Source organism: Lissotriton helveticus, chromosome 7, assembly GCF_964261635.1.
Source record: "Lissotriton helveticus chromosome 7, aLisHel1.1, whole genome shotgun sequence".
Classification (NCBI taxonomy): domain Eukaryota; kingdom Metazoa; phylum Chordata; class Amphibia; order Caudata; family Salamandridae; genus Lissotriton; species Lissotriton helveticus.
In genome coordinates this window covers 1,571,720,512-1,571,742,489 of record NC_136068.1, presented here as the reverse complement: position 1 = coordinate 1,571,742,489, position 21,978 = coordinate 1,571,720,512, and the positions used below count along the sequence as shown (strand labels likewise).

Genomic DNA, 21,978 nt, shown 5'->3' with positions numbered 1-21,978 from the left:
TGCTCCAGGTCAGTCACTATTGTTTTCCTTACTCCCATCATCTTGCTAAAACATATACCCCGGACCACTACTTGAACGCGTCCCACTCAATTGCCGCCGACGTTGCCGTCCCCATATTCTCCTCAAAGAATTGGTCCATACCCGTCCCCAACTCCTTACAAAAGACCGGATCTTCCAGCGCCTCCGGTCGGAGCCGCCAGGTCGGTATGACCGCCCTCTCTCGGTTCTATCGTAACCGCACTAGCAACGGGTTGTGGTCTGATACCGTCCTCGCCAGCTATTCACTACCTATCACCTTGGACTGGACATCAGGGGTGCACAATATTGCATCCAATCGCACATGCAAGTCGTGGAGGCCAAAGTAATAAGAATAATCCCTCGCCTCCTGGTGTTGGGCGCGCCACGTGTCAACCAGCCTCAATTTGTTTGCCATGCGCTTCTCGACTTGGAAATCCTATGTACTGGGGCACCAGACAGCGGGGTATGTCACCTGTCTTTCTCCACATCTGCTATTGAGTTCAAATCTCCCCCATTATTGTCGCATTAGTTAAAAATGGCGCCAGGCTCCCCGATAAACTCTCACAAAATGAGGGCTTATCCACATTGGGGGCATACACACTACAGTGTTACGTCCATTCCATTTAGCCAACCCATCACCGCTACAAACCTTCCCCCTGGGTCCACTAATTGCTGCGTTGGCTGAAAAGGGACTCCCTCTCTAACCCACACCAAGGCCCCCCTTGGCAAAAGCTGAGTAAGTTGTGTAAAACAATTGCCCCCTCCATCTCTTTTTCAGAGCTACTCCCTCAGACCAGTTAACGTGTGTTTCTCGAAGGAGCGCTACATACACCCCTCGTCGTATGAGGCAAGCATGCACCTTGTGGCGCCTTGTGATGCAAACTCCCCCCGCCTTCCAATCCCTTCCCAACACCCTTCCCCCAGAACAGGCGCTTCAATATTAGAACCCATCCAAACTATTGCTCAAGTGCTCCCACATAGCTCCTAATGAGCTATACCCACCCAAACTTACGGGAGGTGAGCCCTAAGCTTCAGAGAGTCGGCCATCTAGTTGACCGCCATCCTGCGCTCAACCCCCTTAATGTGCAACTAGCCCCCTCCAGGGCTGCATTGATGCGAGACCTCCTCCACAAATGTTCCACAGCCCCATCTACCCCCGGCCCTCAATAGTCAGATCCCAGCCAACCAAGTCCTAAGCCAGACCCCACCACACATCCAGCCCCGCGCTTATTGCACTACTCATGTCCAGCCAGAGTCTACATCGCCCATCTACGATCTCATCTGCTGTCCCCGCTGTCACATGAGGCAATTTCAGGCTTCCGGCATCTGAATGTTCATTGTCCTCTTCCAGGGACCTCCCTTCTGATTCTGACCCCGCTGGAGATGCTACCCCTTCCTCTCGAGAGATAGCCGTGACAGCCTGCAAAGCGGCTGCCCGCTCCTTCTCCGTTGTCTCCGTTGGTTTCTGGGCCGCTGGTTGACGTCGCCGGTTGCGCCTCAGTCTGCGTGGTCGCGGTCCCTCTGTGCCTGCATTCACACCACGCCCTGCATCTCCAGTACCCACTTTATACATCTCCAGCCAGTCCCAGGCTTCCTCAAGGCTGTCGTGAAAGGACATCTTGTCATCCACAGTTATCTTCAGGCACGCCCGGAACATCAGAGAGTATAGAATGCCCTCGTCCTGAAGTGCCCTCTTGACTGCGACAAACGATACCCTGCGCGGTGGACCTCAAGAGTATAATCCGGGAACAATGTCACCTTGCTGTTGTCCACTATGTATGAGCCCGCCGTCCTGGCCTTGTTCAACAGGAGATCTCTATCCTTTTAGTGAAGCAGCCTGGCCACCACTGACCTTAGTGGTCTCCCGGGGGCCAATGGCCTGGCTGGCACTCTGTGGGCTCTTTCCAGAGTAAAGAAGGATGATAGACCTTCCGGCGTGACAGTCCCTTTAAGCCACCATGCTGGATCCTTACACCCCTTCAGGTAGGCCCACCACCCGGATGTTGTTTCTTCGATTCCTCCCTTCAGCATCCTCTGTTCGCCGCTCCAGGGTCAGAAGTCTGTTTTGAAAATCGGTCATCTGTGCCACCATCGACTTCTGTGCCGGTTCCAGGACTTCTATGGCTGCCTCAGTTTGCTTCACCCTGTCGGCCAGTTTGGCGTGGTCCACTCTGAGCAATCCTAGGCCCTGCGTGACATGCGCAATGTCCAGTTGCAATGCCTCCCTGGTGTCTGTTGCTGTAGCATCCCCTCCGGGCATTGCTGTGACCCCCCTCACACCTCCATGGCCGGCGTGTCTTCGTCCTGCTCCACTGGTGTACCCGCTTGCTTCTCCCTCGGCTTCCCCATGTTTCTTCTGGCCTTGAGATCCGTTAGGCCAGTGGGTTTTCCTCTACAGATCACCTCGTCTCAGTGGTTCCCACTGACCTTCCTCGACCCAGGCAGTCTAGCTGCCCTCACTGCACCACTTTTCACCCCCTCTCCAAAGCTCACACCTCGGCAAGGTCGACCTCCAAGCCCGGTCGGGCCCTGCCACACCACAGTCTCAGCCCTCCTGGCAGCCCTCTCTTCAGCGGGGCATCGAGGCTCTATTCCAGCGATGGGACCCATCCAGGGCATCGGGCGCCAGCTGCAGTGTCTATCACATTGTCTTCTTCCACGGTCCCCCTGCCTCAACCACTTGTCCGCGCCCACGGCATGAACGTTCCACGTGCCACTACTGTCATCCCTGCCACTTCTCCAATAGCACTGCCCTGTTCACCTCTTGCTGAGGGCGCCCATCGGCGGCTCCATACGTCTCTGCTCCCATCCAGCCGTATTTTCCTTGCTCTGCCGAGTCTCACCAGCTGGCCAGGTGTCCTCCCTTCTGCGGACCTCCAGACTCAGTCGCACCAGTTGTTGACCCCTCGAGAGTGGGGGGGGGGGGTGACCGATATGTTCAACCGACTCCACCCAATCGCCAGTCCCCTCTAGCCGCATGGGCACCCCCGCTGTATCCGCCACTTCCTCTGGGGATCCTCTGCTCCCCAATCGGTCTTCAAGAGCAGGTGGCTTGCCTATTTCACCATCTCCACTGTGATGCTGGTATTACAAAAGCAACTCCCCTCCAGGAGTGTCGCACTGCCCCAGCCCTCCGTAGTGTCCCTCATCCACCGCCTCCACTTCCCGGATGGCCCTGCTGAAATTCACCATCAACTGCAGCAGCGGCGGCCGGCCTCAGACTCCATGTGCTCTGCAGCCTCTGGGCCGCTCCGTTGCACATCAGTCAGGCCGCTCCCTCCGCCCGACTGTCAGCCCTTCCGCAAGCTCCAACGCACGGCTCCTATCGGCCACACCAGCGCCACTTTTCCCCCTGCTTCAGGAGCCGCCACAGTTTATCTAGGTGGTTGGTGCGGCCTCAGCATCTCCCGCGCTGCAATTTAACCACTGGCTGGAGCGTTCCACCCATCACAGTGCCATCGCGTACCTGCAAGCCTCCTGAGGGCTGTTGATTCCGCCCCCGGGCAGTGGGGGGTGCTCCCCGCTATGTGTGTCCCGCTCTGAGTTGTGCTGTGATATACTCTTCTTCTGTAGACTCCCACCAGGAGTCCCAGTCTCTCGGCTACAATGTAGGCCCCAAGACCCACACGCGGCTTCAGCTCTTCCCGCCGTGAGTTCTGTCGGGTCGCTCACGCCGCCATTTTGCTGCCCCTCAACTGCCGGATTTATCGATACACCAGGCTTGTATGGGGCTGAAATCCCTTTTTCCCCTCAGCAGCAATCGCCCGGGCCTTCGTAGATAACATCCTCCCCGCCGGCGGTCCTTGTTAATCCCTGCAGTAGAAGCCGCCCTCTCAGCTATCGGGCTCTCTGAGCTTGTACACCGCCATCCGTGACTCTGCTCCCCTTTCATTTGGCAGTTCTCTTGACTGCTGAGCTCCAGGGCATGCCTTCTAAGCGGCTGGTGCCTCTAGGCTCTTGCTACCTTCGCCCCATGGGTTCGGGGGCTCTTACAATGTCCCTTATGCAGAATAAAAGACGGGGTCGGCGTGGAGCTCTGTGCTCATTCGTCTGCTCTCATTCGCCTCGTGGCCACACCCCTTGAGGCTTACAACCTTTAAGTCTCTACCAATACTATGGTTTCGGGGTTAGTGTGCTGTATGATGCACATTTCTCCCTCCCTGACCCCCTCAGACCATGGTGTGCTAATGTTGACGTTGGTGAGCGAGTGTAGGAGTCTGTAGCAACTGGTGCGGATAAAATATTTAAAAAAAGGAAAAACAACAACACCCAAAACAGAGTTAACCCCCCATAACCCAAAACATATAAAACGTATAGTGACAAAAGTTTGTCTGCAAAGGGAAACACAAAGGGGTTGTGGCATGGTGTGAGACTTTCATGGCTTAGCTCTCCGCCTCCGCCAATCGGCGAGGTAATGTCTATCATCAGAGACCCCAAGCCGTGTCAATGGGTTCCCCCGGCTCCACCTCGTGTATGCCATCCCGGTGCTAGCTACATAGTTATTTTCAGTGACAAAGGCAAGATGGCGGCCGCGATGCGCGGCTGAGTGGCAGCAGTCCGTAGCGGGGACATGGACCCATAAGTTATTCTGCCTCAGAGTGGATATTCAGTAACCTATGTGGGAACCCTCGGGGGGTGAACAAATGATTACGTACCGGTTGATGCTGCCGTCTGTCCTGCTCCTGAAGATCGTGGAGGCGGGAGTCTCAGTCCGACTGGAGTCGGGTAACACGGAAGGAGTTTGCGGAGTTCGCGGAGTCAGTGGGCGGAGCGGACCCGGCATGCTCACGATCATCCTCAGCAGTGGAGAGAAGCGGTGTTACCGACCCGAGAGGACCGAGTGGGGCAAAGTATACTGTTCCAGGGCAATACAGCGAGTGTGTAGGATGGCCCCAAAAGTTAATGCCGGCGGGAAGGCTGCCAATAAGAAAAAGAATGCTGGCGAAATCGTGAGCGCTCCTGTAACAACTGAGGGCAACTCCGGTCATGCTGCGGAGCCAGCGGGAAAAATGAAGGCTTTGACGCCAGCTCAAGCTCAACCCCCGGAGAAGGAAGCCAGGCTACCAGCGGTCAGGACCCGCCAAACCACCGCTAATACCGCAAATATCAGCATAGCAGAGATGTTCATCCGCGGCGGTAAGGAGAAAGGGGGGAAAGCTCCTGAAACTGAGACTGAGTTAGAGGTCGGCACACCTGGGGGCGAGATCATGTTGGAGGATCGGAATGATTTTGGATGCAATGGAGTTGGCCTTACAGCCCAAAAAGTTATCGGTGGGTCTGGCCCCACTGTCATAGACTTAACCACGGCACTGGTCGTGGGTGCCTCTGATATACCCCCAGATGTACCCCCAGATGAAAGTGACATTCAGGGAGATATTGCCGCTGCTAACCCTGGCCCAGCTAATGTAATATTAACGGAACGCCTGGAGGGTACGGGAGGTAGCGGTTTTAAAGACTTTGCTACAACTAAGGTCAATCCCGGTTTAATCAGTACCTCGACCACTGGCATTACGTTTATTGAGGAGACGGTTGTAACTAGCAACATAGAGAGCGAGAAGACCCCCAGTGAGTGCTTCCACTCTGTGGCTGAAGAAGCAGACTGGTCTGAAGATGATGTGGAGCACAGCTCAGACATAGATGGAAGTAACCCAGAGTCAGAGAGTGATCCGGAGGAGGACCTCCCTGCAACGGCTGTGAAACCAGGGACTTTCTTTAAAAATAATGATCAGAAGGGGTTAGGGAACATTCACCTACTACTTTGCTTCAAGGATCCCTTAATCATGATCCGGACCACGAGTTCCCCCAGGTCAATATTAGAGACAATTCACCAGGAAATAATTGTGCATCGGGAGGAAACCAGGCAGGACAATCGTAAGTCCCAAGCAGCTATGAGGAAGATAAAGAGCATTGTGAGGAAACTCTCAAAGGCCTGTGCGACGTGGACGATAGGGTGTCGAACCTTGAAGAAAGAGTGGTTTCCACAGAGGCTGAATCTGCTGCTTCTACCAGTAAGGTGGAATCGTATGGTGCTCAAGCCCAGGACATACAGTGGAAGTTGGAGGACCTCGAAAATAGGCTCAGGAGAAATAACCTAAGGGTTTTGGGGATACCGGAAGGCTCGGAGGGAGGGGATGTGAGAGCTTTTATTGTTAAATTGTTTGCACAAGCATTCCCTGAATTGGCTAGTTGGAGCTGGGAGTTAGAAATTCAGCGGGCACACAGAACCCCGTTCAGGATAAACCGAAACCCAAGTGAAGGAGACAAACCCAGGGCAATTTTGATATTTTTGGGGAACTTCATTTTGCGGCAGGCCATAGCGGAAAAGGCAAGACCTGACGCTAAGAGGACAAGCGAGGGGCTATCATTTTCTGTCAGACCTGATTTCTGCCATGTTACGGTCGAAAGGCGTTGGAGGTTACGCCAACTGATTAAGCCCTTTCAGGACAAGAAAATACAGGTCTACCTTATAAACCCGGCCCAGCTCAAAGTAATCCATCATGGGAATACATTGTATTTTTCGTCAGAAATCAAGGCGCAGGAATTCTTGGATTCCATATAACTCTAATCTGAATTGTTTTCTTTTTTGTGGTGGGTCTGGGTAGGCAGATAGCTAGATATCAGGATGTACTTAGATGTTATTTATACATGAAAGGATATGACGCTAGTAGTTGTACACAGCGTAAGGTGGCGGTAATGGATGGGAGTTCTTAAGGGCAAGGCAATGTATGGAATTGCTAAGTGTCTGCCATTTGTTATTTTCTTTTTGTTTGTAACATGGGCTCTGAGGCTAAGGCCATTAAGCAGTATATATTGAGTCCTCGCTACGACGCTTCACCCATCACATGCACACACCTAGTCTGAGCACCTCACAGAAGAGGGTGGGCGGTCGAGGGGCTAGGGTGGTGGGGGGGTAGGGGTTGCGAGGGGGAGTGGGGGGGAGGGCTGGGTTGGGGGGAGTAAACGCAAAAGAAAAGAGAGCACGTGTCACTATTCCACACACAAATTCAATAGAAAATTTGGGAAAAAAGCGTTTTTGTAATTATGTATCCAATATGTTTTTCTGTCGTTTGAGAAGTTGGCGATGTTTGGTCCAGGAGTATGCCTAAGCTTAAGATTGGCTCCATTAATATCAGCGGGTTGAATGACCGGAAGAAGAGGGGTAGATTTGAGGAATACCTTAAAACAACAGGTATAGACATCCTTGGGTTACAAGAGACCCACTTGCCATGGAAGAAAAAGCATTGGCTTAATCTAAAAGGGTTTGAAATTCTGTCATGCTCTTCTCAAACGTCTACTACAAGGGGGGTAGCTATCATTGGGAAGGTGGGCCTGGGAGGCGTTAAGCGCTGCAAGGCGGACGCCCTTGGCGGGTGGGCCATATGTGAAATGAATCTGGGATTTACTGTCTGTTCAATATATGGGGCCAATACGGACGATCCTGAGACTTTTGATCTTATAGAGAAGGAATTGACAGATTGGCCAGCTCCAATAGTAGTTTGCGGGGATTTCAATATATCAGCCGACTTCGCTAGTGGTACCCCATATACTGGACGTAAGCCCCGGGTATACAGAGCTATATTCTCGTTGTTGCAGTCACATGGGCTGAGAGATGTCTGGGGTAATAAAGAAGCAGGGGATACTGGGTTCACCTACTTCTCACACCCCTTTAACAAATACTCTAAATTAGACTACTTTTTGGTATCAGCTACTGAATTGAACAAGGTTAAAATCTCCAAACTCCCAATGATAATGTCCGATCATAACCCTCTGGTAATGACAATAGATGTCAATCGACCTATGAAAGGACCTAGACCCTGGACTTTTGATAGAAAATTACTAACCGATAGTGTCTACATGGAACACATTAAAAACTGGTCTCAGGCCTTTTTTGATGCCAATAGATATAGTGCCTCTCGTAATGCAGTTTGGGACAGTTATAAAGCAGGGTTAAGGGGGGAGACTATTAGCTATACTAACAGGCTGTGGAAAAGGATTAATTTAGAAAGGGAGCAATTACTGAACAAATTGACTGAGGCAGAAGGGCAGCACCGAAGGGATATCTGTCAGGGGCGGCAAGGATTGGAAAGCCTCAAGAGGATTAACACTATTAAAGCGGAAATACAGAACCAACTGGCTAAAAAATCAGCGGCAGAATATCATACACAGAGAACCAGGCTATACGAAACAGGGGAACAGGCCGGGAGGGCACTAGCGCTGCGTATTAGGCAGGTCACGTAGCAAAATGTAATTACGCAAATAGAAGAACAGGGGCGAGTATATGAGGAGCCATCTGAGATTCTGGAGGTTTTTAGAAGGTATTATCAAGATCTATACCAGGAGGAGGCGGTGACAGATGCCCCAACTACAAACTGGGGAAGTACGGGTGTAAGATTGGGCCAGGGAGAGAGGGACGCTTTTGAACAGGTTATCACCATGGATGAGGTAATAGTAGCTCTACAAAGTTTGGCAATAGGAAAGGCGGCGGGCCCGGATTGGTTACCACTCGAAATATATAAGTGCTTACGGGAGGAAATATCCCCACTCCTTCTAGATCTGTTTAATGGGATCATGAATACTGGCAAAATACCGGAGTCATGGATGAGCACCAACATCGTAGTGTTTCACAAAAAAGGTAAATCCAAAGAAAGTCCAGGCTCCTATAGGCCTATCTCCCTGATAAACGCTGATAACAAGCTGTATGCGAAGATCTTGGCCACCCGCATTGGGAGGATCATCGGGGCCCTGGTTTCACCCTGGCAGCACGGGTTCATCCCGGGGAGAGGTACGACGGATCACATCAGAAGAGCGATTACCGTGTTTGATATCTGTGCTGCCGGGGGGGAGGGGGCCGCGATGGTCCTCCTCGATGCGGAAAAGGCCTTTGACCGGGTAAGGTGGTCATTTCTGTGGAAAGTGCTGGAGGAGAGGGGATTCGGTCCAAGGTTTCGACAGGCTATCCAGGCAATGTATTCCACTCCTACGGCTAGGATTCAGTTGATGGGGGGGGAGTTCAGAGAAAATTAGCATAACGAGGGGGACTCGGCAGGGTTGCCCATGTTGCCCTATTCTATTTGCGCTGTATATCGACCCATTAATAACTCAAATAATGAGCAATACGGCGATAAAACCTGTAGTCACAAAAGGCTTTCAAACAAAACTGCTCGCATATGCTGATGACCTAGCCGTCATTACTATCGACCCGGAGTCTGCTATGAGGGAAATAGTGACTATTACAAGTCTGTTTGGGAGACATTCAGGATATCGACTAAATGAGGCAAAGACCCAAGTTTTGTGCTCCAAGAATATAACTAAACTGGATGCTAGGTATGTTAATTCGGTGGTGTACCTTGGTATAACACTTGACTCACAACCAGGGAATATAATTAGGGATAATTTTACACCGCTTCTGAAATCAATGGAACAGGATTTAAAAAGGATGGATACATTACATTTATCGATAATAGGTAGGGCCAATGTCATTAAAATGACTATGTTTCCCAGGATTTTGTATAAATTCAGATCCATCCCATTTAAAATAGAAGACAAACTTATAAAGGAAATTGAAGCCATTTTTATGAAATTCCTATGGCAATACGGCAAGATCAGAAGATCAAATAAGTTCATGTCTCTACCTCAGGAAAGGGGAGGTTTAGGATTGCCAAATCTCAGGAATTATCACTGGTCCTGTCTCCTCACAGAAATGGCAATACTTTTTGATCAGGGGCGGGGGGGGCAGGATGTGGGTCAAGATGATATTCCTTCCATATTTCAGCTGGCATTGGGTAATGAAGCATTTGGGGTACTCCTGAGGAGAACTGAAAAAAGGTACTATAAGAAAACACGATATAAACTGCTCAAAGGCATAGTGGGGATTTGGGCATCAGTGCAGAAAGTAATGGGAGTTCCTAGGTATAATCATCATACTCCTCTCTGGAATGCTGGACTTTTTCCAAACTTGTGTAAGGATGGATCCTGGAGACATTGGGAGCCTCAAGGTATTGTTACACTTGGGCAAATAATGGTGAAGGATGTTTGTAGGACACTGGAGGATTTAAGGATGCGATATTCATTACAGGAAGGGCAAGAATATAAATATCTTCAGGTGGTTAATACAATTAGATCAGTAAGACCCCGCATCATTTTGGAAAAAAGAAGTGCACTTCTGGACTATCTGAAGGGGGGGGGCGTAGAATTAAGGGACTTTACAAGATACTCATGGAAGGATCCCCAGGTGATATGGTCAAGACTGAGGCAGCTTGGGCCATGAAATTGGGGGACCCAGAGACTGACCTGGATAGAGCCCTCTCATTCGATAAAAGATTCTTGCGCTCCTCCAATCTTAGAGCCCAGCATTTTAAAACTTTATTTAATTTATATTACACGCCCTCTAAGTTATTTGATTGGGGGAAGAGGTTGGATAGTGATTGCCCTAGGTGTGGTAAAGGACCAGCGGACATCGTACATATGTTTTATGGGTGCGAGAAACTGGAGCTAATCAAAACTGAGATTGCGGCCTTTTTAGAGGGGCTGCTAGATGCTAAAATAAATCTATCCCCAACATTACTGATTATCGGCTGCGATATTAAATTAAATCTAAGGATTGAGGAGGAAGCTTTAGTTTTTATAGCAGTAGCTGTACTTCGAATATTAATTTCAGCCGCCTGGAAAATACAGAGGCCCCAACATTTCAAATGTGGCTATGTAGGCTTCTCGGTATCCATAACATCCATAACATCGAGGGAGCCCTATATGAACTTAAGGGCTTAAAAACAAGAGAGATGGGGATCCGGCTCTGGGCACCAGTGGCCGCTTGGAGGGCGGCAAGGATGCGGGTTTAGGCTAGTGCGATGTCAATTGTCTAGTTTTAGGCTTCCCGTACTGCATGTTAAACCTCCTCTGGACCAATACTGTTTGTAGTTCCCCCTTATGCAGAACTATGAGTGCCGGCACACGAATATTGAGAATGGTCACCATTTAATCAATTAGAGCTTTTTCTTTCTCTTCTTTCTTTTTTATACATTATTGGTAGTTACTGATGTACCCGGGGCCGTCATTAATGTACATTGGATTCTGTATTTTGCATTTTGCATCTTGAATGAATTGTATTGTGTTGTATAACATGTGTGCACGAACTCTCCAAAAAAAAAAAGTTATTTTCAGGGGTAGATCGAACGGTCTGGTGACTAGGACAACGAAGTAATCACCACCTCCCTTTCTTTGGCAATCATTGCCAGATCCGGTTTAAGCTTGGAGGGTGGCTTCCAACCTGTTGCCATCGTGGGAGCCCATGCCAAGAGTTCTCTTGCGGTCCGCCGTCTTGCTCAGTTGCAGAAGTGTCTGTCAGCCCCAGCACCTCCTGAGCCTCCTTCTGGGAGCGAAGTTGCCTCAGTCGCCCTTGAAGCTTGAAGATGATTTGAAAGGGATGACCCCAAGAGTATGAGATTCCTTGTTCTCAGAGGTGGGTAGTTATGTCACGAAATTCCTGTCTCTTGACCAGAGTGAACATCGCTAGGTCCTGGAAAAATGTGGGTGCATGACCTTTGATATGAATAGGCTGGGTCTCTTGTGCTTTACGGATGATCTTCTCCTTCAATTGGAAATCAGGGACACAGACAAAGATGTCTGGTGGTGGAGCCTTATTCCCTCTTGGCAAACCCATCGGGTGTACCTGATCCATTTATATGTCCCTGGTATTATCGCTGCCTAGGACAGGTTGGCAGAGGGCGAGGACATATGCCCTAAGATCTCCCTCAGCCTGCCAAGGTACTCCCCTAATCCTTACATTATTGCGCCGGGAGTAGTTCTCAAGGTCCTCGGCATCTGCCTGCAAGTTTATGTGCTGCTTCTAGAGAAGGATCAATTCCTGTTGCATCATAGTGGTCTACTCGTCCCTGCTAGAGTCATGTTCCTCTAAGGTCACCACACGCTCCCCCACCTCTTCTATATCGTGTCTGATCTCTTTCTGGTCGGTTGTCAGCTGGCTTATCATTTCTTGGATGTCCTCCTTGAGGGACGAAAACAGCCTTGTCATAAATGCTTTGGTTGTCGGGCCATAAGCCCCTTCATCCACCTCTAACTGGCCTTTTTTACTGTAAGTGCTGCCCGCTGACCCACTCACCCCAGTTTGCTTCAGCAGCATATCTTTCACTGACTTGTCCTTCTTTGCACGTGCTGTAGCCATGGTAATGTATGGCACCTGGTAATGCTCCTTCACATGTTTGCGCGCCTAATGGGTCTCGCAAATGCTGGCCCTCTCTTTGATGTCCCTCAGGTTTTGTACTGGTCCCACAGTTCAGGCCCCAGTGATCTCCCGAGGCGGCATCGCGGTAGGGGGTTCTGTCCGTGGCCGGTCACCTATTGTGCTCTGCTCATTCAGTCTGTGGTCGGAGCTGTGGGCGAATGGTGAACCGTCCCTTATCTTAGTATAAAAGTGCCTGGGGTGTACGTTCCCGCGGCTCCATTTATCACCCTTCACTTCGGAAGCCTAGGCTCTCCGGCTTTGCTTTTCCCCTTCTACCATGTAGAAAGAGAATCAACACAGTCTCGCTACAATATGGGCGCAATTTTCTCTCAAGGGGGTATGCCCTTGGCCTGGAGGACCATCTGGGGCTTTGCGGATGCTTCTAGATTGCATGGGTGCCCATCCAAAATGGCGGCTTGGAAGTCTCTTCAGCTTCGTCATGGTGTGTGATGCTCTGAAGCTGCCGCTGTGGAGAATTCTCATCCTGCCTGGTTTCCTTCCGCCTCAGTCTCTTCTTATCCTGTAGCGCCTAGAACTTTACTATTTGCAACAGAGCTTAGCTCACTCCAAGCATTACATTTCAAACAGCAGCTGGGCGCATCTAGGGCCGTGTCTCTTCAGCCTGTGCAGTGACCAGATTCACCTGAGGCCCGAAGTCTTTATGGTGCTTGGGTATCCCAGGTTCCACCTGCTAATGTTGCGCCCCCAGGATGCCGGACACCATCTGCTATGTAGCTCACATACCAAACCAGTCTGGTCACTGAGGGCTCCAGGCGCTAATAAAGGCCTGCGGCGGGGGAGGTGGGTCGATTCCCAAGCGGCCATGAAAGCAGAGTCTGCTCCCCCCTGCAGGCTGTGTTGGCACAGGGGTGCTGGCCGTTAGCCGCTAGAGCCGCCGGGGTCCTAGTCACTCACCCAGCGGGCCGCGGCAGACCCAAACAGCAGCCATCAGTCCTTCAGTCATAAGATGGCAGTCTGGTCGCTGAGGGCTTCAGGCGCTCATAAAGGCCTGCGGGGGAGGAGGTGGGATGGTTCTCAAGTGGCAATGAAAGCTGAGTCCGCTCCCCCTGCAGGATGTGTTGGAACAGGGGCGCTGGCCGTTAGCTGCTAGAGCCGCTGGGGTCCCAGTCAGTCACCCAGGGGGCCGTCGCACACCCAAAGAGCAGCCACCAGTCCTTCAGCTCGGGTCAGGTCTCCAATCGTTGTTGGGACATACAGTGCCTCCTGGTGCTCAGTCACGGGCTGCCGTTGCAGGCATCAAGATGGTGGGTGCTGCTCCCCGACCACCAAGACGACCCTCTTCAGGCCAGATCTCCACCGGCACTCACAGCGCTCCACCGCCAGGTAGGTCACAAAGGCCCTGGGGAGCGGCGCGGACACCTCAGGACATCGATACTCCACCGCCCCACTGGCACTCCTGGCTCTCGTCGCTCTTCCATGCTGAGGCCTCAACCAGGCTCCGTCTCCGCTTCTCCAGTCATGGGGCTCCGAATCGGTGCCACTCCGGATCGATCTTGGACCGCCTCAGTAGACGTTGAAGAGGGTTGGGCTGAGTGATGATCCTTGTGGTACGCCGCAAATGACTTCTGTGGCCTCGGATCTGAACGAGGGGAGGCGGACTCTCTGGGTTCTTCCGGCGAGGAACGAGATGATCCACTCCAGTGCCTTTCCTTGGATTCCGATGTTGCTGAGGCGCTGTACTAGGGTGCGGTGGCAGACAGTGTCGAACGCTGCGGAGAGGTCCAGGAGGATGAGGGCCGCTGTTTCCCCTTTGTCGAGCAGGGATCTGATGTCGTCGGTGGCTGCGATCAGGGCGGTCTCGGTGCTGTGGTTGGCTCGGAAGCCAGACTGCGAGGGGTCGAGGGATCCATTCATCTCGAGGAAGGCGGCGAGCTGTCTGTTGACGGTCTTCTCGATGACTTTGGCAGGGAAAGGGAGGAGCGAGATGGGGCGGAAGTTCTTGAGGTCGGTGGGGTCCGCTGTTGGTTTCTTCAGGAGGGCGCTGAGCTCGGCGTGCTTCCAGCTCTCCTATTACGGTCTTCCAATCCCGCAACGTGTCTCTGAAGCTCGCTTGTGCTGGTACAGAGGTGTTTAATTTCTTTACCAGCCTGAGTGGTAACGTCTTCTACGTCGCTTATTCTTTGTTCTGCGTCATTGATTTTTGAGTTCATTGTATTCATGTCTGCCCTGATGGCGGTGAGTTCCAGCTTCATGGAGTCAGTGTTTTGTTTTGTAGATTTTGCCAGGTCATGTACCTCAGCCAATTTTAAAACAATCATGTCCATTGTACTATTTAGGTCTGGTTTGGCTTTGATTGGAGAGTCTGAGATAGCTGGTTCTGCTTTTGACTTTTTGAATGTAGCCCTGGATTCTTTGTCAGCCATCTTGATGGAGATACTTGTATCTATTCGAAGAGGTTGATATGTGATGAAGCGAAATTATGTGTCGGGCTGGGGTCTGTTTCCTGTATTCACCTGAAGATAGGTGTAGTTTTGGTGGTCGATGTTGAGGTTTTACAGCCTACCTGGGCAGATGACACCGCTATGGTGCTTGTCTCTTTGTTGTGCTAGTTGTGATAATAAAGCAGGCAGTATTGGCATTGCTGGTTGTGTTGGCTGTGCTGGCTGAACTGAACTGGCAATGCTGGCAAAGTTGGTAATGGTGGGAGAACTGCCAATGCCAGCCATGGCGGGGTTGGTTCTTGTAGTGGGTTTGGCGTCCGCAGGTGCGATCCAGCCTTGCTCTAACTTCGACCTTAAGGGGTTAAGTCGCGATTACGCTGGTGCTGCCTGCAGTCTGGGATCATCACCGACCGCTCCTCGGGCATTCACCTGGATCAGGCTCAGCTCTGGCTCTGTTTCCACGGTTTTGCAGTGGTTTTGGTGCACTCTACCTCATCTTGCAATGGCTTTGTAGTGGCTTGCAGTGTCTTTGGTGCACTCTACCTTCCCTCTTCACCGCCACCCTCAGGTTGGAAGACTTCTACGAATGTTCCTGTTACAGTTTTCCACAGGAATGCAGCACTCTAGCTGTTGTTGTGATGGCAGTGTGACAGATGTTAAGGCTCAGGCAGTGGGATACTGGTTCAGGCAGTGGGATACTGGTTGCAGAGGTTATTTGGCGCGCAGAGGTTTTCCAGTGGCTAATATATAGTGACCGATATGCAGACTGCAGGAGATGGCCGATGCTCGCATTTATTTAATGTACTGCATGTATTTACTATTATTTCATTTTACACTGCGAGCAGTGTCTATGAGCAATGCAGATCTTTGGCTGAAGTGCAGAGGCAGTATGATGTAAAGAGCAGCTTTGGTGCGCGCTACTTCTCTCTTTCCTCCTGATCTCTTGTAACATTCGGCTGCTATTTTGGAACAAGGCTTCATTGGTGTCAGCTTGCGGCATTATCCTTAGCTGCAGGAGAAGCAGGAAAGCAGCAAACGACAGTGGTGGTTAGTAGGCAATGTTGGCAGCGCTGTAATCTCTTGTTTTTAGTGGCGCTGCGGGGATGAGATAGCGCTAATCTCGGCCATCAGGGGAGCCATTTTAGGATCAGGCAGATCGCACGTCACTGGCTCTGATTAAAGCGTTTCTCTCTCGCTTTACAGAGATTGTATCGCTGGTAAAAAGCCACCCACCTTCATGCCACAGGAAAATCTTCAAAGCGAGGTAATGTCACAGCTTGCGCCTCTGTTTACATCCCCTTCGAGTTCCTCGCAGGCGTCTCGGCCATAGCCGCCATTTTGTGGAACACGACTCGGAAGGGTCCCGCTCACATCACCTTGATTTTGCTGATCAGCTGTGCATTCATAGCACGATCCTCCAGTCACAACTTGTGTCTAGTATATTCAGAAGTAGAAAATTGGCTTTCTTTCTAAGTTCCGCTCTCTATTTCACCAGAACGGCACAAGAATCGCTCCTCCGGTTGCAGAGCTACGGAACTAGACAGCCAAGAGATGCAGTTTGCTGAAGGACAACAGTGACGCCCTGTAGGACACAGGACACTGACGCCATGATGGTTGCTGCACGCAGCTTCAGATATGCTCGCTGTCTGATGATGTAAATAGCTCCAGTAGAAGGGATCAAGTCATCTAGAAAGGTTTTTTGTTCAACTTGAGTGGTGGCCTTAGTGCTCTGACATGCTGTCTCAGCACTCGCCCTCCTCAGTGGATAATTAGCCACCCTCACTCAGGGATCCATGGTTTGATGATGCATACAAGGCCCTCTCCTGTCCTCACACAGCACTTAGGGGCATATTATCAAGGGGGTTTAAAAGCCAAGAAAGCAGAGATAAAATTATCTCCCTATTACCTAGCTGTCGCTAACACCAGTTAGCGACAGCTAGTAGGAGATAGCGACCATCTTGGGCCCCGCTTTGCATGTCAGTGATATTTATCCAAATCCAAATAAGCTTTATTCGATATTTCAAAGAATATCATACAAGCATTCATAATAAAATAGAAATATACAACAATACATTTAGTCAATTCATTAAAATAGATAAAAATATAAAAATTTGTAAGAAAAAAGTTACCATTTTGATAAGGGGATCAGGGGAACCAAAACTTCTCATAAGTAAAAAATATTATGCAGAATTCTAATAAAAGAAGAGCAGCATTTTTACATTGGCCCTTGTGTTCTAGGTAACTGGGAGGGTGGAATGCTCGGATAAAAGTCATGTAAATCCCAGATACGAATTGGGCCATCCCCCTCTTTATGCTTGCAGGATCGTAAATAGCGGGCTATTTTCCTATGCTTGAATCTAATTAGCACCAAGTCGCCTGGAATGTCTTTTGGCAAAGTGCCCAACCACCCCACCCTCCTAACGCTTAGGATCCCCCCATCTAGGTCGGGTGGCAGGGGTCTATTGGTCTGTAACCAAAACATAGCCTTATGTAATAAATCTTGACGAGTTTCAAGTTTTCCGTGAGTTAGTGGTGGGATCCCAGAGACAACGGTCACATAAGGGGCGGCTTCAGGGGGTACATTTATTCGTGGCATTCTAACAGGTTCAGGTTTAGCCTCGATGTGGTTTGTTTGTACAAGCGGTGTAATTTGAGAATGCGCATTCCTGCAGGAAATCAATTTGGGTTTTTCCAGGACAGTGAGGGGAATAAGAGGGTCTGATAATACTGGGTTAGTTCCAGATGGAATGTATGTTTTGATCAACAGTTCAATATTAGATATCCTGTCCCCCAGATCATTAATTTTATCCACCAGCGGTGAAATTAGGGAGGTTAGTAGATTCTCAAGCTGGGCCAATAAAGTTGGTTGAGGGGATGATAGGCAGTTTTCCATTTTTCCATGCTCCATATCCCCTGACACAGAGCTGAAGTTGGAGTGATGTTGAGAGGGACTGGAGCATAGTTTTGGAGTTTTGGCTGGGTTCCCGTTAACAATGACATCATCGTTCTTTATCTTGATGTTGAGCCCACCCGGGAGTGCTTTGATTGGAGATTGGGGTTTATTCGAGCAAAAAGGTGACATCTGCAGGGTGGCGTTAACATCGTCTGGATTGGTAGCTGTGCTTATGGGGGATAAAAAGTCAGGGATATATTTAGATCCACACATAGCATTAAGCTCCTCCCAGATAGACATGGTGTGATGCGAGTCTCCAAAGAAATGGGTTGATAGTAATAGTAAGGGGAATCACAGTACCTCTTTGAGTGAATTGGCAAGGTGGGGTGGCCCGTCCCGTCCTCCTCGTGCCTCTGAGGGCCACAGAGGGCCCGCCCTTTGCCCGGGCTTAGCCCGCGCGCGGTCCCGCGATGCGGGGGCTCGCGCTGGCCTTAAGCGCACCTCCGGGGGCGGGTCAGGATGCAGGATGCGCGCCTTCCTGGGCGCAAGGGGTGCTGGGAATTGTAGTTCCCGATCTACCGCTTCGCCACGGTGTTCGGGTAACGGCAGGCAGCAAGGTCCGGTGGCAAGAAGGGAGCAGCGCTCGGGCTGCAACACTCAACAATCCCCCAGGTGACCTCCCAGGTCAGAGAATGTGTCAGGTCCCCCGCTCCCCCGGGGCTCGCGCTGGCCTTAAGCGCACCTCCGGGGGCGGGTCAGGATGCAGGATGCGCGCCTTCCTGGGCGCAAGGGGTGCTGGGAATTGTAGTTCCCGATCTACCGCTTCGCCGCGGTGTTCGGGTAACGGCAGGCAGCAAGGTCCGGTGGCAAGAAGGGAGCAGCGCTCGGGCTGCAACACTCAACAATCCCCCAGGTGACCTCCCAGGTCAGAGAATGTGTCAGGTCCCCCGCTCCCCCGGGGCTCGCGCTGGCCTTAAGCACACCTCCGGGGGCGGGTCAGGATGCAGGATGCGCGCCTTCCTGGGCGCAAGGGGTGCTGGGAATTGTAGTTCCCGATCTACCGCTTCGCCGCGGTGTTCGGGTAACGGTCGGCAGCAAGAACCGGTGGGAAGAAGGGAGCAGCGCTCGGGCTGCAACACTCAACAATCCCCCAGGTGACCTCCCAGGTCAGAGAATGTGTCAGGTCCCCCGCTCCCCCGGGGCTCGCGCTGGCCTTAAGCGCACCTCCGGGGGCGGGTCAGGATGCAGGATGCGCACCTTCCTGGGCGCAAGGGGTGCTGGGAATTGTAGTTCCCGATCTACCGCTTCGCCGCGGTGTTCGGGTAACGGCAGGCAGCAAGGTCCGGTGGCAAGAAGGGAGCAGCGCTCGGGCTGCAACACTCAACAATCCCCCAGGTGACCTCCCAGGTCAGAGAGTGTGTCTGACGTGTCTGTGTGCGGATGTGCTGTGTGCACAGCTTCATTCCCCGGCGGCGGTGCCTAGGCCATTTATCACTAATGCCATGCAAAGTGGGCGTGCCAAGATGTTAGCGACTGGAAACAGTCGCTAACATCGCTATCTGCTATTACCAACTTTTGGAGATATTCGCGCTAAGCGCGAATATCTCCAAAAGCTAACACCTGCCCCTGAGCAGTTCTTAGCCATGTTATCCAATGGTAGGTGGATAACATGGCTAAGGGCATTAGCTCGGTAATGCATGAATATCGCTGACTTTTTAGCGATATTCATGCATTTCGGCCGATTTTATCGCTTAGGAGATAAACCTTGATAATATCAAGACTCCAAGCGATAAAAATCGCCGCAGCTCAGCGATAAAAATATCGCCGCTAAACCAACATAGCGATAATTATCGCTAGTTGTTGGTAATATGCCCCTTAGTGACCGCAGCGTGCGCACAATAAGCATGAAAATGCTACTTCCGCTCATGTCTGTTGTCACGTGGACTGAACCACAGGAGAGAAGGGGAGGTGCTTTTTAAGAACCTTTCATTTTACAATACCGCCATCATTTTTATGAAGACTCTATGAGTGTTCAGGGGGTTCTAACCTACACTGATGGAGAGTTGTGATGCAAATGTCATTTTGAAATCAGCAATGCAAACGTTTGGCAACGCTTACAGGCACCTGTATATTCACAACGTGAATGATTACCAAGCTTGGAATCACACATTTAAACAGTGCAGTGGTTTAGGATGCATCAATTATCCAGGGCTTTAAGTGAGCCGGGTCTTGCAGGTGTCGAGGCGAGTCCCTATCAGGCTCTCCATTTTTGCCCTCACCCTCGATGAACAGATACATCTTAACTCTGCGGCAGTGCCATTGCTCACTGCCTTTGCGGTAACTTCAAAGAAACTCCTTATAGTTCTTTCACAGTCTCATCATTTCAAAATGAAAGCATTTTCAATATTATACATACAACGAAGCCAGAGTTGTTGCTTATTTATCTTATGAAGCTAACAATAATTGGCAAACTCAATTGTCCTGGCTGGTTGTAGGTATAATGTTACTTGCTGTATTATATATCTGGATGCAACTATAGAATCAACAAAATACCAGAGGGTGGCACACTATGCTAAAAACAGATTTTTAGCTTGGGTGTTTTTAAGCCACGCCTTAATTAGTTCGACCACGCCCCTTTACGAGACCTCACAGTTTTTTCATCCCACTTAAAGCCCTGTCATCACCCATGCATATTGCTTGACCTAGGTGATGCGTAGAGCACCTCATATATAAATGAGATAAAAGATTTAATAAATGCATGTGTTACTCTTTTTTGTTTGTTCAAAGTGTGTCATTGGTATATAATGCCAGCATACAAACAACAGAAAAATAAGCTTGTATTTTAACAGTGACTACAATATACAGGCAATAGTGTAAATACAACATGGAACATTAGCAACCAATGTAGAGCCATTACTTAGCACTAGAGAGAGAAGATCGCGGGGCTGATGTAAGAAAAAGCGGGAAACGCACTAGTAATAGTACTAGTTTTGGCCCAGGGGGAATTTTCCTTTACGCTGGGGTCATCTTGCCTACTATCCAGCATTTCATGTTACGCTTTTGATGTGAAATGCCTTAAATTACACTTTTACGTCATGCCGTTAATGTTCCACCTGTTTGGGGGAAAATCCTATTGCAAGAGCACAGGAACAATACAACCGAACCAAATGCAAATGGCTGGTTTTCACATCGTGCAATTTAGCCATTTATTAGCACAAAATTCGTACTCCCGTCCTTTGTGCTTTAAAATAGCCCTGCCAGTTTTGCTCTACACATAATTTTGCGTAACTCCACATAATTTTCCCAAACTTTCAACCAGTTACCCAGGGGGAAATTGCCTGAATTTCACACAACCGTACCCGGGGGACATTTGGAACTAGCAAGTAAATGATGGGCGGAGGCAATGCGGATGGAATGAATAACTGTAACGGTTAGATCTTATTTATTCTATTTTAAATTTAACCAACAAGACCATGCAACCTCTTACTTTTCACGTTTGTAATGGACCTCAGAATACACTTCCTGATGTGTCCTGATTTCTCTTCCCGTTTCAGAAATGCTCCCGACGAAGTCAATATTTATAAAACATTTTGGCACATACAAATTGACTGTTTTCAGGGTTCAACCAGATCATCCTTCGTGAGTTTAACAAACAAGCATTGAAAATACAATAGGTCTCGCCTTTGATTAAGTTAAAGCCATGTGCTTTGCTAATGGTATTGTATAGCAAAGCAACTAGCTTTAACTTAATAATAGGCGAGACCTATTGTATTTTTAATGCTTGTTTCTTATTGCTATGCAGTTTCTGTAGATTTGTTAGGCCACTGTCACAGGTTAGTTCATGGAAAAAAATTGACCAAACTGATGTCACCAGAGCCCATGATGGATTATATTTAGTCTGCGAGTCAGCAACCATTGAGGCTTGCAAATTCTTGGCGAGGCCTAACCTCGTGCCAGTGGATGGGTAGTTTGGCAAGATTTTTTCCGGATCTAGTCTGGTACCAGGAATCTGCTGAAAATGCATATCAATATTACCGAAGGCAAGGAATATGTTCTTTCTTTGTGATCACTGCATGACTGATAAACACAAAGCATCACCTGATAAGAAAAGATGAAGAAACTCACATTTTTGATGGGTGCAGCAAAGCCCTTCAGCACATTCATCTCGCAGTGGGTCACAGCTCGTCCCGCTCTCGCCACGAGTCGTTCCAGCGCATCTTCCCCAGACACACAAGTTACCTAGACAGCACTCTGCATCTCTTTGGCACACCTGGCAGAACAGACATGTTGTTTTTTATATTCACTGGCTGAAACACCTGGATACCTTTTTATCAATTAGACTCGACCTTATCCATATTTACTGAGACAGAGAGGTCACATCATATCTGGTGGTGGTATGCATAGGTTTCTCCTTAACATCTGTA

The 21,978-nt window shown here is 49.9% G+C and overlaps 1 protein-coding gene across 5 annotated transcripts in view; it reads right to left on the bottom strand.

Annotated features, from left to right (window-relative positions):
- Positions 1-21,978, bottom strand: part of DKKL1 (dickkopf like acrosomal protein 1) — a 1,301,767-nt gene that overhangs the window by 171,624 nt on the left and 1,108,165 nt on the right. For all 5 annotated transcript variants that reach the window (XM_078655082.1, XM_078655084.1, XM_078655085.1 and 2 more), the window contains one exon: positions 21,680-21,824. In XM_078655082.1, the coding sequence (XP_078511208.1) occupies positions 21,680-21,824 (145 nt within the window). The remainder of the gene's footprint in view (positions 1-21,679; positions 21,825-21,978) is intronic.